Raw genomic sequence first — 15,780 nt, forward strand, 5'->3', positions numbered from 1 at the left:
CATTATACTCTTGGGACGCCCTTAAACTTCCACTTGCGTCCTCAACCCTTTTTATGAGCCCTGCATACGTGCTTACAGACAAGCATATATACATGCAGGAAAATCACAGACGCATGATTCTTCTGAGTATACACATACCAGAAAGGAAATTGATAAAACTACAAAGAAAAATAAATAAAACCACTATTATTTTCCTTTGTGATTTTCTGCTCACATGCATACATACATACAACACACACACACACTATATATATATATATATATATATATATATATATATATATATATATATATATGTGTGTGTGTGTGTGTGTGTGTGTGTGTGTGTGTGTGTGTGTGTGTGTGTGTGTGTGTGTGTGTGTGTGTGTGTGTGTGCGCGCGGGCGTGTGTGAAGACTGATAGAATATGGAGTTTTATTCAGAGCAAAATGTTTCAACCCCTTGGCCCTTCTTCAAATAGTCATTACACCAATACTGTTCCTGTCCCCGCTAAGTCACAATTACAGGAATTTCACCATCACCATCACCATCACCATCACCATCATCAGCCTTCTCCATCCCACCCGACACCACTCTACTCCCAAGAATAAAATCCTTGTGTGTCCTGTGTCAAGGCGGGCCGACTACCTGGGTCTCCCTTGTCGCATTTGGGGCGGATTAAATCTGGATGCCATTTCCCTCCCAAAAGCGGAGAAACAATAGCGCAGGAAAATTAGTATTTCAGTCAAGGAAAATCTTTCAGTCGAGGAAATCTTCCAGTACGGTTCAACCGTCATCGACTTTTGAATCGGAGACTTGTGACGTCATGTCATCTCTAGTCTCCCTCTCTCTCAACTTCCCCCTGGACTAAAAAAATAAAATAAATAAAAAATAGAAACAATATATTAATAATAATAATAATAATAATAATAATAATAATAACAATAATAAAATATAAAAAGGTGGATATCAGGACAATGGGATAACTTGTTACCTGGTTTTTAAAGAGAAAAGTTCGCAAGCTTTTTCTGTTGCTGTTGTTTAAGGCCTCTATTCGTCTACGCATGTAATCGGCAACATAAAACAAAGCAAATAATGGATGACGTCACAGCTATTCTCATTGTCTTGATCTTCGCCGCCAATCTGCTGAACAAAGGAGGCACTGCGGTTCTTCGCGCATTCGAGCACAGAAAGGGTTTCACTGTTCTCGATACATACATACATACATTAATACATAAATGCAAACACATATACACACATACATGAATACAGATATATAAATGTATAAATACACACACACACACACACACACATATATATATATATATAATGTAGACAGCAGATGAAAAAAAAACGAATAATAAAAATGAAAGAATAATAGTAATAAAAAACTGCTGGAACTTTGGGAGGTTCAAGCAGACATCTTTAATTTCCGTCTGAGAAGGGTCGTCGACCTTGGCCCGCGCCCTCCTTCCAACGGTCCAGAAGAGACCAATCCACAAGAGTCGATGGCAGCCAATCGGGACCCTCTCCAACTTCCATGCATATGAAAAACACACACACACACACACACACACACACACACACACACACACACACACACACACACACACACATATATATATATATATATAATTATATATATATACAGTATATAATTTGTACACACACAAGTGTGCGTGTATATGTGTGGATGTAAATATATACTACAAACAAAAGCACTTTCGCACGCGTTTGAACAGACTATATCGATCACAACAAAACACTAACGATGTTGATGCAAACGTCATAAACTATACAAATCTTCGCACGCGAACATAAAACAAACAACACAAAATTAAAAAATAATAAATAAATAACTACTGCTACAGTCCATCAGCCCAGAGCACCTCGCCTCCTTAATCTACTTCATCAACCTATCAGTCCTTATCTGTCCATTTACCTGTCCCTGAGGGAGAGGCCTGTCCCGTCTTTCCCTGTCTATTCCCCTTTCTTCTCCCCATCCTCCTCCTTCTCTTCCCAGGTAGAGTCCTACAGGGTCCAACACTCACTCCAAATTCGGGAACATAATTGTAGGGGTGTATCAACATATCAGGCTACCCAAAGAACATTAACCATACTAAATAAAATAAATAGATAAATAAATAAATAAATAAATACATAAAATCTAGCTTCTCAGTATATGACGCAAAAATAATGTGACACTTGAAAAATTGAAAAGTAAAAGCTCATAACCGAAGAAGCCAAAGCAAGCGGTATGCTAGTGAGGGACGCTTCCCATATAGACGCTTCCAAACCCAACCTAATCCAACTTAACCTAACTTTATCAATCATAATATCTGTTCTTAGTAGTTTTCTTAAAGCGTTTAATTGGAAAGTGTCCATCTGAGACAACACTGAAGTGAAGAGGCAGACAAGGACATTACTTAGTAAACGAATGCAAGTCTCATCTAAATTCTAAATCAAATAACTGGGGGGAAGAATCAGTCAAATAATGAAAATAATAAGTAAATAATTGACGGGGAAGAAGGGTGGAAGACTGGAAAGAGAGAAGAGAATGAGAAAGGAAGCAGGAAAGAAAGAGCGGGGAAAGGGGAAGGAAGTGAAGAAAGGAGAAAAGAGAGAAAAGAGAGAACAAGAAAAAAGAGAGGACTAAAACGAGACAAAGGGATGGAAAGAGTGAGAAAAGAGAGAGAGAGAGAGAGAGAGAGAGAGAGAGAGAGAGAGAGAGAGAGAGAGAGAGAGAGAGAGAAAGAGAGAGAGAGAGAAAGAGAAAGAGAAGAGAGAGAGAGAGAGAGAGAGAGAGAGAGAGAGAATGCCTGGGGTGGGAGGTGATACGCGAACATTGGTGAAGCCACAGAAGTAAAGGGAGAGAGGGAAGGGAAAGGGGAGAAGGAAGGGGTGGAGATAGGGAGGGAGGTAGGAAAAGAGGGAGGGAGACAACGGAGAGAGGAAACGAAATAACGGGCGCCAAAATAGAAAATAAAAAGTAAAAGAAATTAAAAAAAAAAACACGTAAGAAAGAATGAAGACGAAAGATTACGGGAAAAAATCGAAAAATAAAACTGGGGAAGAAGAAGAAGAAGAAGAAATTAAAATAAAAATACATTTTTCAGCTTCGTATCGATCTTGACATTATGAGGTTAAGACGATACAATCTGCTTGGGAGGGGAGAGAGACTTGCTACAGCTTTCTAGATGCCACAGGAGATACTAAACACCCGCAGGTCCTCTGCCCCACTTAGGGGCGTGTCTCCCCCACCCTTACCCTTCACACCCATAAAGAAGATATATGCTTATATGCCCCTAAAAACTTTGAACCACCCAGTAGGTTGCTTTCACTAAGTATATGAAGTGTTTGTTGCCAACTACGTGATATACTATTCTGTGCGTGTGTTTGTGTGCATGTGTGTGCATGCACACACACACACACACACACTATTATATATATATATATATATATATATATATATATATATACATATATATATATATATATATATATATATATATATATATATATATATATATATCCTCTATTACGATGGATACTCTATAGCAACACTAAATATATTTCATTGTATGATTCATGCAGTGAACCAGTAGCTAGTGCCGGCTTCCCGGAGGCCGCGGGTCTCCTAAAAGAAAGCCGTGAACGATAGACCCGACCACATGGAGGCCCAGGTACTCCATGTGACGTCACTGGGTCTCGATCACAAAGATTTATTTCCAGACATGGGACTCCATCTACGGTAAGATCTGGTCTTGAGGTCGCAGGACAGATCTGGCTGGATCCAACCAGATCTGTCTGGCGGCCTCAAGACCGGACCTTACCGTGGATGGAGTACCCAAGTCACAAGTAGTAAAGAAACAAAGGAAAATATATCAAGGGGAAAGAAGAAGAAAAAAACAAAATAATATAAAAATCAGGGAAAAAGAAAAAGAAAGAAGAAAAGAATATCGGTTCAAACACACAGGAAATTAATTCGAAATAAGTTTTTTTTTACTAAAGACCGAAGAAGAAAGGACACTGGCAAAGATCAACGACGCCTCAAAAATGAATAAATAAAATAAATAAAAATAAATAGAATATATAAATAAACAAGCCCATAAATTAACTTAGAATGTACAAATATATATTCTACATTAAAAAAAAACGTTTAAACGAACAAGTAAACACATAAATTCTGCAGCAATTAAGGCCACTCAAGGTGAAATAAGGTCACGTTTACGAAGTCAATCAATTTCGTTCTATTGACAATATGTCGTTAACATTATGAAACTATTAAGACGACAAATCCAATCTTGCGTGGTGGTCCAATTTCAGGTGCGTATGTGTGTGTGTGTGTGTGTGTGTGTGTGTGTGTGTGTGTGTGTGTGTGTGTGTGTGTGTGTGTGTGTGTGTGTGTGTGTGTGTGTGTGTGTGTGTGTTTGTTTCACCATGGTCTTGGACTACGTGCTGGACTTATGATCGACAGTTGTTACTCCCCCGTTTAGCTTGTATGTGACTGATCTATGGACGATGTTGTGAACTCTCTCTCTCTCTCTCTCTCTCTCACACACACACACACACACACACACACACACACACACACACACATTTACTCTATCTCCTTGCTCAAGGGGGCAGTAAGGGCTTGCTTTATTAGTGAGGTTTTCAAGCTCTGAGCGGGGCCTTCAACGCTAACCACTACACCAACAAGCCGTATGTGCGTTTGTGTGCGTTTGTGTGTGTATGTTTATCTAACTGCGCATTACGTGACAATATCTATATTTCGAATGCCCAGTATATATGTATACTTGCGCGATGTGTGTGCAATTACGTAACTCACAAAAGCTCATTATCCAAACATAAACACAAGAAAGTGGAAAATAAACAAGTAAACAAACAAATGATTTAACAAAGATATATAAAGAATAACGATAAGTGATTTCACTCTATGTCATTCCAGCTCCCGTCACCTGACGTCCTGGAAAAAAAAATCCGTTTCCTAGACATGATATTCTGCGTTCCGTTTTCCAGTCGGAACGGAACGAAACATATATATCTCGTCGGAACGGAACGGAACATACCTATCCCGTCGCAACGGATCGGAACGTACGTATTCTGTCGCAACGCGTTCTGCCCGACTGCAGGCACCACATGTTCTGCCAAGTCATCCTCCAGCATTCCAGGCCCACTGGCATCGAGGGCGAGGCGAACATGGCGCGCCTCTTTTCTTTGTGCTGTGCTGTGCTGTGTGCGTGTGGCACTGCCTCGGCAGGTTTTGGCACCCACAGTGCCACGCGGCATAGGCACTTGCCAGATGCATCATGGAAAGCAAACTCATTACGGCAATGTCCAGGGTGTGGTGAGATAACACAGAAGTATATGAACACATAATCACAAAAGATAAAGACATATCATTAGGTGTTTGTCTGTATACACTAGAAAGTTTTTTCCTCAAATTTAAACATTGTTGTCTTCAGTAACTAATTTCATTCTGATACTAAGATTACCATTCGCTTGTTATGATCACATTTCCGTTCTCACATCATGATCATGATCAGCGTGTCACTATGAGCATGCTAGCGGTTTACTGGCACTGTGATCATCTTCCTTTGTCACTCATGATCCAGTCAGTGTCACTATAACACATGGCACTACGAACACACACAGTACACTAAAACATCGTCACCTCGTTATGTGTCACTTGTGATCACGCACGTGACATCATCTTGTCACTGTGATCTTTGTAGTGCCAATTTGTCACAATGATCATTATCTTTATCGCGCTGGTGATAGTGGCCTCTTGTTATCACCATCACCGCTCACAGAGCAACAGCAAGGACGGAGAAACCAACCACAAACGATGAAAAACAATTCTCGTAAACAAAGACTGGCATCAATTATCTTGACTTCAGTTTTCTCACTTTCCCCCCAGAAGCAAAACCGCCGTGATCTATCTCTCACTTTCTCACTCGAAAAGAAAAAAAAATGTCACGGACACTCAAGAACACCGCGTCACCGATATAAAACGCACCTGATCCACGGACAAATGCCCCGGTGTAACAGTCTGGCGTATTTACGCGAGGGAAAGCGTGAAAGTGGAGCTCACAGGTCGCGCTCTCTCGTCTCTGGCATGTGCGCTCCCTTACGTTTCCAAACACTTACTGAACGAGCGACTCAACGTCAGGAGGGAACGCGCCAAAGCTTGCTCGCTCGCTCGCTCGGTCGACCCCTCCTCCTCCTCCCCACCTCCTTCTCACCCTCCTCCTCCTCCTCCCTCTACCTCTACAGCTTAGCAGCGCTTGAGGGGCATTTATGATTTTATGGTTATAGGTTTGTAAATATAATAAAATACCACTATATACAGGTATTCAACACTAGGATTTCTTCTGATCCATGAAATCGCTTCCCGACTAAACTAAATTCTATATGTATATATTTGTACATTTATCATATACACGCACACACTATGTATATACATACATATATACATACATACATAAACATATATATACATATTACATATACATATATATATATATATATATATATATATATATATATATATATATATATATATATATATATATGGCAGTGGTTCTTAACCTTTTTCAGTGCCCGTATCCCTTGATCATCTTAAAAAAAATATCGTACCCCCATCCACTATAAATACAATACACACAAATGAAGAGGATTAATGATACAAACCTTTGTGAGAAATGATTAGATATATTCAATTACTGAACAAAGGTATTTTCTATTTCAAATTAAAAATGCCAATTAGTAGGATACAATGGATGCACATTATGCTTTCTCATTGTAAATATACAGTACCATTGCACTGGCTATCATGTCTCGTACCCCCTGGGGTGAAATGTTCTTCCACAAGTGAATAAGACACCCAGAATAGACTCTGTAAGGTCGCTACTGCAAGGAGAGTGGGTGAGGTGTTAACCGATTCAAACTACCTGCAGACAACCAGAATAGAACATGCAAGGCACCTGCCGCATACCAACAAACGCCTTCGGTGGTACAAAAAGGGTCGGTGACGTCGTCTGAAGAGCAAACCTAACGTTTGTGTTAAAGGTCTTCAATAGAGAAACGTTCCCACAGGCTCCTGTTCGAACTACCAGAAGGTTTTGTTCAGCTGTAAGGTGCCTCACCAGGATCAGAAGAGGACCGTGGTCGCTCGCGCCCCCCTACTATCCCGGGTACATCCCCTCAGGGCTGAATAAATTCGTCTGTGTGTTAGTCAGAAGAGGAATCGTCGACTCGCGTTACCGAAATGAAGGCATCAAAGCACGGGCACTCCCTGGCACCCGCTGTCGTTATTTTCAAACTGTGACACTCTGCGCAATGATTGGCTGTTGCAGGCCGGGGGGGTGGGGGTGAGGGTAGGGGGTAACGGACGGTCAGCCACGATGCTCCCATGTTGGGTGTTTTCTGGGTTACAACATGTACTTTAATCTTGGGGATATTTAAACATCTTTTATCTCTCAGATAAGGACAAAAGTTGCAAAGTTTCACCTTTGTGTGTGTGTGTGTGTGTGTGTGTGTGTGTGTGTGTGTGTGTGTGTGTGTGTGTGTGTGTGTGTGTGTGTGTGTGTGTGTGTGTGTGCTACTATGTATGATTTACGCACACGTAATATATGCACGAGTATTCTCCTTTGTGTACATTAGTTCCTCGGGTTAAGTTTAAAGCCTCTCTCTATTCACTGTGGTTTATCTGAGCTGATTAAAATAGCCTGAAGGCAGTCAGAGCATGTGAACAACAGTGACATGAATATACGTGTGCTTACTTCAATTGTATCAAATGTTTTTCATAAAAAGTAATAACATAAAAAATAATTACTATTATTACTATCACCACCCTCATCATACGAATAACAGAACAAATTTATAGTTCAACTCTTTGAATAAAGTACATTAATCACTCGCTATCAATAAATGAACAAATATATGAACAATAAAACATGAAATGTAATTTAAATTTTCATTCTTTACACGGGTGCTTGTGTGTGTGTGTGTGTGTGTGTGTGTGTGTGTGTGTGTGTGTGTATGTGTGTGTGTGCGCGTGTGTGCGTGTGTGTGTGTGTGTGTGTGTGTGTGTGTGTGTGTGTGTGTGTGTGTGTGTCTACGGTGTGTGTGTGTGTGTGTGTCTACGGTGTGTGCGTGTGTGTGATTCACCATGGTCATGCATCTCGTGTTGGACTCGTGACTGACAGCTATTTCCCTCCCGGAAGAGAGCTCGGAGCTCATATATGACCGATCTATGGGTAACGCCGGAACCTTACACGCGCACACACACCCAAATCCCCGCCCTCGATAGCTGGAGTAACGACTCGCAGTGCAGCGATACTGAAATTATTTCAGACCTGGGCGGGATTCGAATCCGGACCGTCGTAGTGGCGGCCGGGAACTCTACCACCGCGACATCGAGTCGTGTGTGTGTGTGTGTGTGTGTGTGTGTGTGTGTGTGTGTGTGTGTGTGTGTGTGTGTGTGTGTGTGTGTGTGTGTGTGTGTGTGTGTGTGTGTGTGCGTGTGTATGTGTGTATGCGCGCGTGTGTGTGACAAGGTCTTCATCCTGTTGGAGGGCCTCCTACCCCTAAAAAGATCTTCATTATCTCACAAGGTCTTCAAGACCCGAGTCTCTTCACCGCCTGAAAGGGGTTTTCGTCTTAAGTTAAGCCCTCTACCCCTAACAAAACTTTCATTCCCGGACAGGGTCTCCACGATCCGACAAGGTCTTCAGGGTCTTCTCCCGCTGACAAAGAGTTCCTCCCTGGTCCTTAACCAGAGAGCTCCCGCCGGGCCCCCGAATCCTAAGAGGCCGTGCCCCTGGGGTGTTCTCTCGCGGAATCGGACCGCCTCGTCAAGCGCCTCCCACAGGTACATTATCACCGACTTCGGTGACGATAACACGAAGAACCTTTCCCCGGCTCCTGTAGGCATGACCTTCTTGAGGAAGGTCTGGGGTGTTCGGGGGAACGAGGGGCGTGGCCGTGGGGTCTCGAGGGCGTGGTCACATGGGGATAGTGCGAAGGCCAGAACTACGTCATCTGGGGCGATGGACGCTGACAATGAAGTTTGTTGGCTGGGAGTATGTGTTTGCTCTTAATTGGATTTGGTTAATTGTGTTTTGATGGATACGGAATTATCAACGTGTTTTGCTGTTCTTTTTATGTGTGTGTGTGTGTGTGTGTGTGTGTGTGTGTGTGTGTGTGTGTGTGTGTGTGTGTGTGTGTGTGCGCGTGTGTATGTGTGTGTGCATGTGTATGTGTGTGTGTGAGAGAGAGATTTCGCTTATTTGCTGATATGGCTTCTCTAATAATTACCCAACCAAATAATTAACAGGAATTATTCCGGTGTCTCAGTGAGACAAGTACGGGCAAGGGATTAGTAAAGGGCACAAAGGCGGATTAGTTTTTAAACACAGACAGACAGACAGGCAGAGCTGAGTGGTAAACCTGGATAATACCATAAACAAATGAGCTTCTTTCATTTGAATGAAATCACTTGGTGACAATATATATATATATATATATATATATATATAATCACCTGGCGCCAGCCGTAAAGAATACAAATAAGAACGATCATATCCGTCCTGGCGTTAACCGTATTGCCATGTTAACTGCGGCTGAGCTAGACTGTGGTGGAATGCGTCTGTGGTAGTGGTGGTATAATTACATTGGAGTATTAAAGCGGTGGCATACCCTTATGTTGGAATGGGGTCTGGGCAGTACATGGTTGTAGTAAAATGTGGTAGACTGTGGCTGGGGCAGGAGGTTGTTTTGCTGGAGTATGTGGTAGAATATGTGGTAGAGTATGGCGAATGTGTAGGGCAGTTGTGGAGGAGTGTGGTTGATGTGGAGTGCGGATAAGGATATAGTGGAGTTATTGATGGAGTATGGATTGAAGAGTATCCGATGGCTGTGAGAGTATAGGACTTATGAGGAGTCTGGCTCACATACAGTTGTGAAGCATGGCTGACTTGGAGTGGAGACTAGGGTAAACTATGTCTTATGTGGAACGTGACTGGTGGAGTATGACATGAGGAGTATGGCTTGTATGGAGTACTGGTTGTGGTAGAATATACCTCGTGTAGAGCGGAGTTGTTGGAGTACGACAAATATAGAGTATGCGGTGAGGTGGAGTGCAGTTTATGTGGAGTGTGTGGTGGACTGGAGAGTGGAGCGAGAGAGGCAGTAGGCCAACGCGTGTTGCATAAAGGAGATAAGGTGTTTGAAGCTGGTCCGCTGCAGTTGTTGCTCTTGCAATGCAACCACCCTCCTGCAACAACCTCCAACTTGCAACTGGAGTACCTTTGGAGGAGGTTACAAATCCATCAGCATATTCGGTCCTATAAAGACTTTCAAGATTTTGGTGGATAGCATCCTTGCTACTCTACTCCGGTGGTCCCAATTCCTCTTGTAGAACCCTGACCGCTGACACCAGCTCTCGCCATCTTTCCCTGTCTTATGCTGCGTTCCTGTCTAGCTAGCATTCAAGCATTCCGCTGTCTGGCTAGCATTAAAGGAGTTAATTCAGGTCAAGCCTAAGGGGAACCCCACGAACGGAGAGGGTTTAAAGTAGCTGTCTTGAAACAATCTCGCTTAACCTCCTTCAATCCTGGCGATTTATTGATCTATTTTCATTTTCTATTTATCTATTTATCTAATTTTTGTCCTGACAAGAGATTTTATTCAGACGAGAGGGTCCACAAAAACAGAAAGGGATAAATCTAGGAGAGTCGTAATCAATATAGATAATGCCTTAAGTAACCATGTCACATACGTGTTCTCACTTCACGATCCATAAAAGGTGAAGATCGATTACCTAAGAAAACAATGAAATTGAGGAAAGTGTGTTCCTTTCTTGTAGACAGACGAGGTTAAATGACACTGCTCTTTCTGTGTTGTTTAGTTTCTTGGCAAGGTCTTTCTTTTTTCCTGGCTAATTCACATAGATATAAAAGCAAATTGCCACAAGGAGCTATGGTAAAAGGGAAATAGTAAACGAACAGAAATGGGATAGTTGTGTGTGTGGGTGGGTACCTTGGCTGGCGACCCCACTCACAAGGGGGAAGAAGCCTATTGGTATGTAGTTAGATTAGATAAGATAGTTGCCCATAAGTTGCAACGTTTCGGTCTTCTCAAGTCCATCTTCAGGCTGAGGCCCTGTTCACACTAGTGGTCTAAACCGCTGCGTTTGAATTACAATGTAAATCAATGAAGGTGTTCAGACACAACCGCGCAGTTTTTCCTTGAGATGTGGTACCACTGCGGTTCCCGCGCGGTTCAAACCGTTAGTGTGAACCGGGCCTGAATGATTAGTTCCTTGTGTATTTCTGGTACCTCGATGATACCGAGGCGATACTGATATCTTAACCAAGACCTACCTTGAAGTCCTCACAACGACATCATGGCGACTCTTAAACCGGTTATGCTGAGTAAGTGACACTTACCTGAAAAGAGAGGAAAACAAGTTATAATTCGAGTGCGAGAGACCAAGTCAAAACTCAAGGACATTTATATAATAAGCAATATATAAAGAATGCACGAAAACACACAAGCACGAAGCTGTACACAAAAGTACGCATATTCTTGATTATGTACAGGAAAGCAAGCTTGTGGGCCCGTGTGCACGACTGTGCACGCAAATACACGTACAAATACATGAGGATACTAACAATGAAAATTGCAAATAAAAGGATAGCAGGGATTGGAAATGTATCTTTTTTTACCTAAGCCAGGACCAAATGAAACAAACTGGCGCTACATATGGTATGCTTTGCATGCATAAATGTAAGAAGCTTAAATTTTAGTCTGATGAAACTCGACAAAATATAACAAAACTATAAATATAGTGTAATCAAAACACCCACACATACACATACACATACATACACACACACACGCGCGCGCGCGCGCGCACACGCAAAGGCACGGCATTTCAAAATAAGTACACACGCCAATATGTTCACACAAACGTGCAAATACGCACATAACCATAATCGTGCGAATGTGCATATCCAAGTACACAAAGGAACACACGTACAGAAACGCACACACACACACACACACACACATGAAGACGTGACCGAATGCTCACGTGCACATGTACACTTAAACAAGATCACGTACAGCCTATTCCAAAAGCCTTGGAGCACGGTACGGGTTGGAACAGCAACCCAAGCTTCCTAATTGGGAAATAACCTTATATACAAGAACTGACCTTTCACTGCAATGTACACGAGAAAATATAAAATCTTCCGAAACAAGAGGAAGTGACCTTTAGGAATTTCAGAATTTTAAGCACGGATATACATACTGTATGTCGGCGCCGCGAGAAACAAAACGTAGCTTTGGCCGGCGCCAAAGCACGCCAGCGAGCCTCAGCACATGTTTACACTTCGTCCATCCCCTCACGTGTGGCCTCCGGTCGCCAGGCACCTCGTCGCTCAAGTGCCACTCGCCCGAAGCCCCCCTCCAGCTTCTGTCGCACGCCTGCACGCCCGCTCGGGCTCAGAATACCTCATACGGCTCCAGGTCCAGGTGTAGAAGAGGGGGTGGGGAAGGCGGTAATCGTCTGTCTGTTTCTCTCCTTTTCCGCTTTCCTGTTCCCCTTTCACACACACCGCGCCCCAGAATTGGTTGTTACACATGCAGAGACAAACAGTGCCAGATTAGAGTAGCTTGCACAGCTAATGCACTATGACAAGCGTGATAATGCAGTGTTCACAGGAAGGGATAAGCGTTCAGGATACAAAAAGGGCGAAAGAAGTAACAACAAAAATCAATGACAAAAAAATGAAAAAATAACAACAATAATTATATTAATCATGTCAGGAAGTCCACTGTATCAACCCTAATACCCATTTGGACTATATCTAACCCTGCCTGTCGCCAGGTGGTTTTATTCATCTGATGAAAATCCCTCGTGACGTGAGGATGTTCACATTTCCAATATCGTGATCACGTGCAACTGCTCTGTGCCGAGTCATGATTCGGATTTTATTCACCTTTTGCATAAAACCAGAGACACCACTGGCATCACAACTTCGCTTGATGTTGAGTCACTGTACACTAATGTTCAATTGCACGAAGTTTCTGTACTTACCATAGAGGATGTACACACACACGAACACATAACCTAATACACACACGCGCGCGCGTACACACACACACACACACACACACACACACACACACACACACACACACACGAACACCCATCGAAATCTGTCGTTCCACTTTAAATCTTTCGAAGCACATTGAGTGAGTGTTGGTCTCGGATGAATTTCATCATGTGGTGGTAACCAGAACAAACATTCTAGATTAAGTAATTCTAAAGGTTAAATATTCTATTCTGCCTAAGACCAAACAATTTCACGAGGTTGGGAAGACATTAAACTCCTTAAAAATAATAACTTGAATTCACTGAACAAGACCTGAACATTTCATAATGTGATTTACTAAAATACACCCTAGAAAGCATTTTTCGGAAGTCTCAACTACCTATTCTGACAAACACAAAACTATTTTATTAAATTAAGGAGAAAATCCCCATTTCTCATGGAGTTAATGAACATGTGACCCCATAAGTCAATTCTACAGCGATACGGTCACCTAGCAAGATCTTATAATATAATAAATTAATAAATCTGTGAGGTATATAGACAATAAAAAATCTCGTATAACATTAAGCACTTCCTCGACAACATCTAACTCAAAACAACCCATTTCCTCAAACAACAACTACCAGGTCCATCATCGTCCTCATTTCCAACAACAATAGAGACGGCGGCACCACCACCACCACCACTTCCTCCTCTTCCTCCGACGTCGAGACAAAACAACGGCTATTCAATTACCACAAAAACTTTGCAAAGTTCTTGGACGGCTTCCGACTTGTTCCGTTTCTTCTCTCTCCTACTCTCTCCCCCTTCTTTTCTCCCACGCTCTCTCCGCCCTCTTTTCTTCCCCATTATCTCCTCTCTTTTTAAGCCCCCACTCTCTCCTACCTCTGTTCTCTTCTCACACTCTACTGCCTCTTTTCTCCCTCACTCTCTTCTGGCTACTTTCTCCCCGACTCTCTCCTCCCTCTTTTCTCCCCTTACTGTCTCCTCCCTCTTTTCTCCCCCTACTATCCCCAACCTCTTTTCTTCCTTACTCTCTCCCGCCAATTTTCTTCCCTACTTTCTTCTCCCCTACCCTTCTCCCCCCTCTCTTCTTCCTCTTTTCTCCCCATTCTCTCCTTCCTTTCTTCTTCTCTACTCTGTCCTCCCTCTTTTCTCCCACCTTCATATACGGCCCCATTGTTCAACGCATGTCCTCATCGCAGAGGTTGGGGGAATCAAAGCACCCTCTTGCGTAGACAGGTTTCTTAAGAATCGACTCTCACTGGGCCTTACGGTCCGTTCCCGACCACCTAGGCAGGTAAACGTGAGAGGCAACTTCTTGCCACCCAAAATGAGGAAACCAAAAAGATCATTTCCCAAATTCGGAATCCACCGTCTGGGAAGCCATGATGGGCATGTCCACAACCCGCCATCACTCTTCTGCCGATGTTCGTTTACATCACAGAAGAAAGAAGAGACAGTTTAGGATGCATTCGACGGCCCCCATTGCTTGCGAAGCAAAAATTCAAATGGATCAAGAAATGAATACGTCCAATAAACAAGCACACACACACACATATACACATACACAATTCGTGGAGCAGTTGGTAAAGTTCCCGGCTGCCACTACGGCGGTCCGGGTTCGAATCTCGCCCAGGAATGAAATAATTTCAGTATCGCTGCGCTGCGAGTCGTTACTCCAACTCTCGTGGGTGGGGAGTTGGGTGTGTGTGTGTGTGCGTGTAAGGTCACAGCATTACCCATAGATCGGTCATATCTGAGCTCTCTTACGGGAGGGAAATAGCTGTCGATCACGAGTCCAACACGTGATCCAAGACCATGGTGAATGGTGAATCACACAGAAGACAGAATGAGGTCACCGGGACCCTATCCTCGACAAGGCCTCCGGATGCTCCTCAAGCCTGGATATTCCAACCCAACTCTTCAACCCTTCTCCTCCCCCCTGCTATCCCTACACATCAAATCACTCCCCCCCTCCCCTCCCCTCTCCTCCCCTCCCCTCCCTCCTCGCCTCCTTCACCAGCAAGTCCCGATCCCAGTCCCGGGGGACTCTGGCTGGTGTCCTTGAACTTGCAGTGGGGAGAACAACACCTGTTCTTCCAGGGGAGCAACAGGAGTGACCTTGCCGACCTTCACGAGAGCAACTGCGCTCGTTAAGGACCTTTAAGTCGTCGTGTCTTTTCTAAATATTTATGTTCTGAGGGGACGTTACACATTTTTTTCACGTGTTTTCTACATGTTAGGTGGTGAATAATAAATAATAATAGTAATAATAACAATAACAACAACAATAATACAAAAAATAATAATGAAAATAATAATAGCAATAATAACAATAATAATAATAATAATAATAACAATGATAATAATAATACGAGAAAGATAAAGAATAAAAACAACAATAACAAAAATAGTTATAACAACAGTGACAATGATGATGATAACAACAACAGCCCCCCATGTCACAGGGACCTGAATTTCTCACAGGACACACTATCCTGGAGCTGTGATGACGCTCCTTTAACCCTTTATTCTGCTCTACGTCTGAGGATTTCATTCAGTTGAAGGTTATACGAACTGGTTTACTAACAATGGTTAACGAATGGAACAGACTTGGTAACCATGTAATGAGCTCGGAAATAACTGGTTGTCTTAAGAGAGGATTAGAC

General features: G+C 42.8%; 2 protein-coding genes across 3 annotated transcripts in view; both read right to left on the minus strand.

Moving 5' to 3' along the window:
* Positions 1 to 15,780, minus strand: part of LOC143037414 (cytohesin-1-like) — a 228,158-nt gene that overhangs the window by 132,743 nt on the left and 79,635 nt on the right. The window lies entirely within an intron of this gene.
* LOC143037417 (uncharacterized) overlaps positions 11,391 to 15,780 on the minus strand; it is a 524,806-nt gene continuing 520,416 nt past the window's right edge. The window contains exon 4 of the mRNA XM_076205569.1: positions 11,391 to 11,434. Coding sequence (XP_076061684.1) covers positions 11,411 to 11,434 — 24 coding nt within the window. The 3' untranslated portion in view covers positions 11,391 to 11,410. The remainder of the gene's footprint in view (positions 11,435 to 15,780) is intronic.

Source organism: Oratosquilla oratoria, chromosome 22 (genome assembly GCF_046742065.1).
Source record: "Oratosquilla oratoria isolate Oo_2021 chromosome 22, ASM4674206v1, whole genome shotgun sequence".
In the NCBI taxonomy this organism is placed as follows: Eukaryota; Metazoa; Arthropoda; class Malacostraca; order Stomatopoda; family Squillidae; genus Oratosquilla; species Oratosquilla oratoria.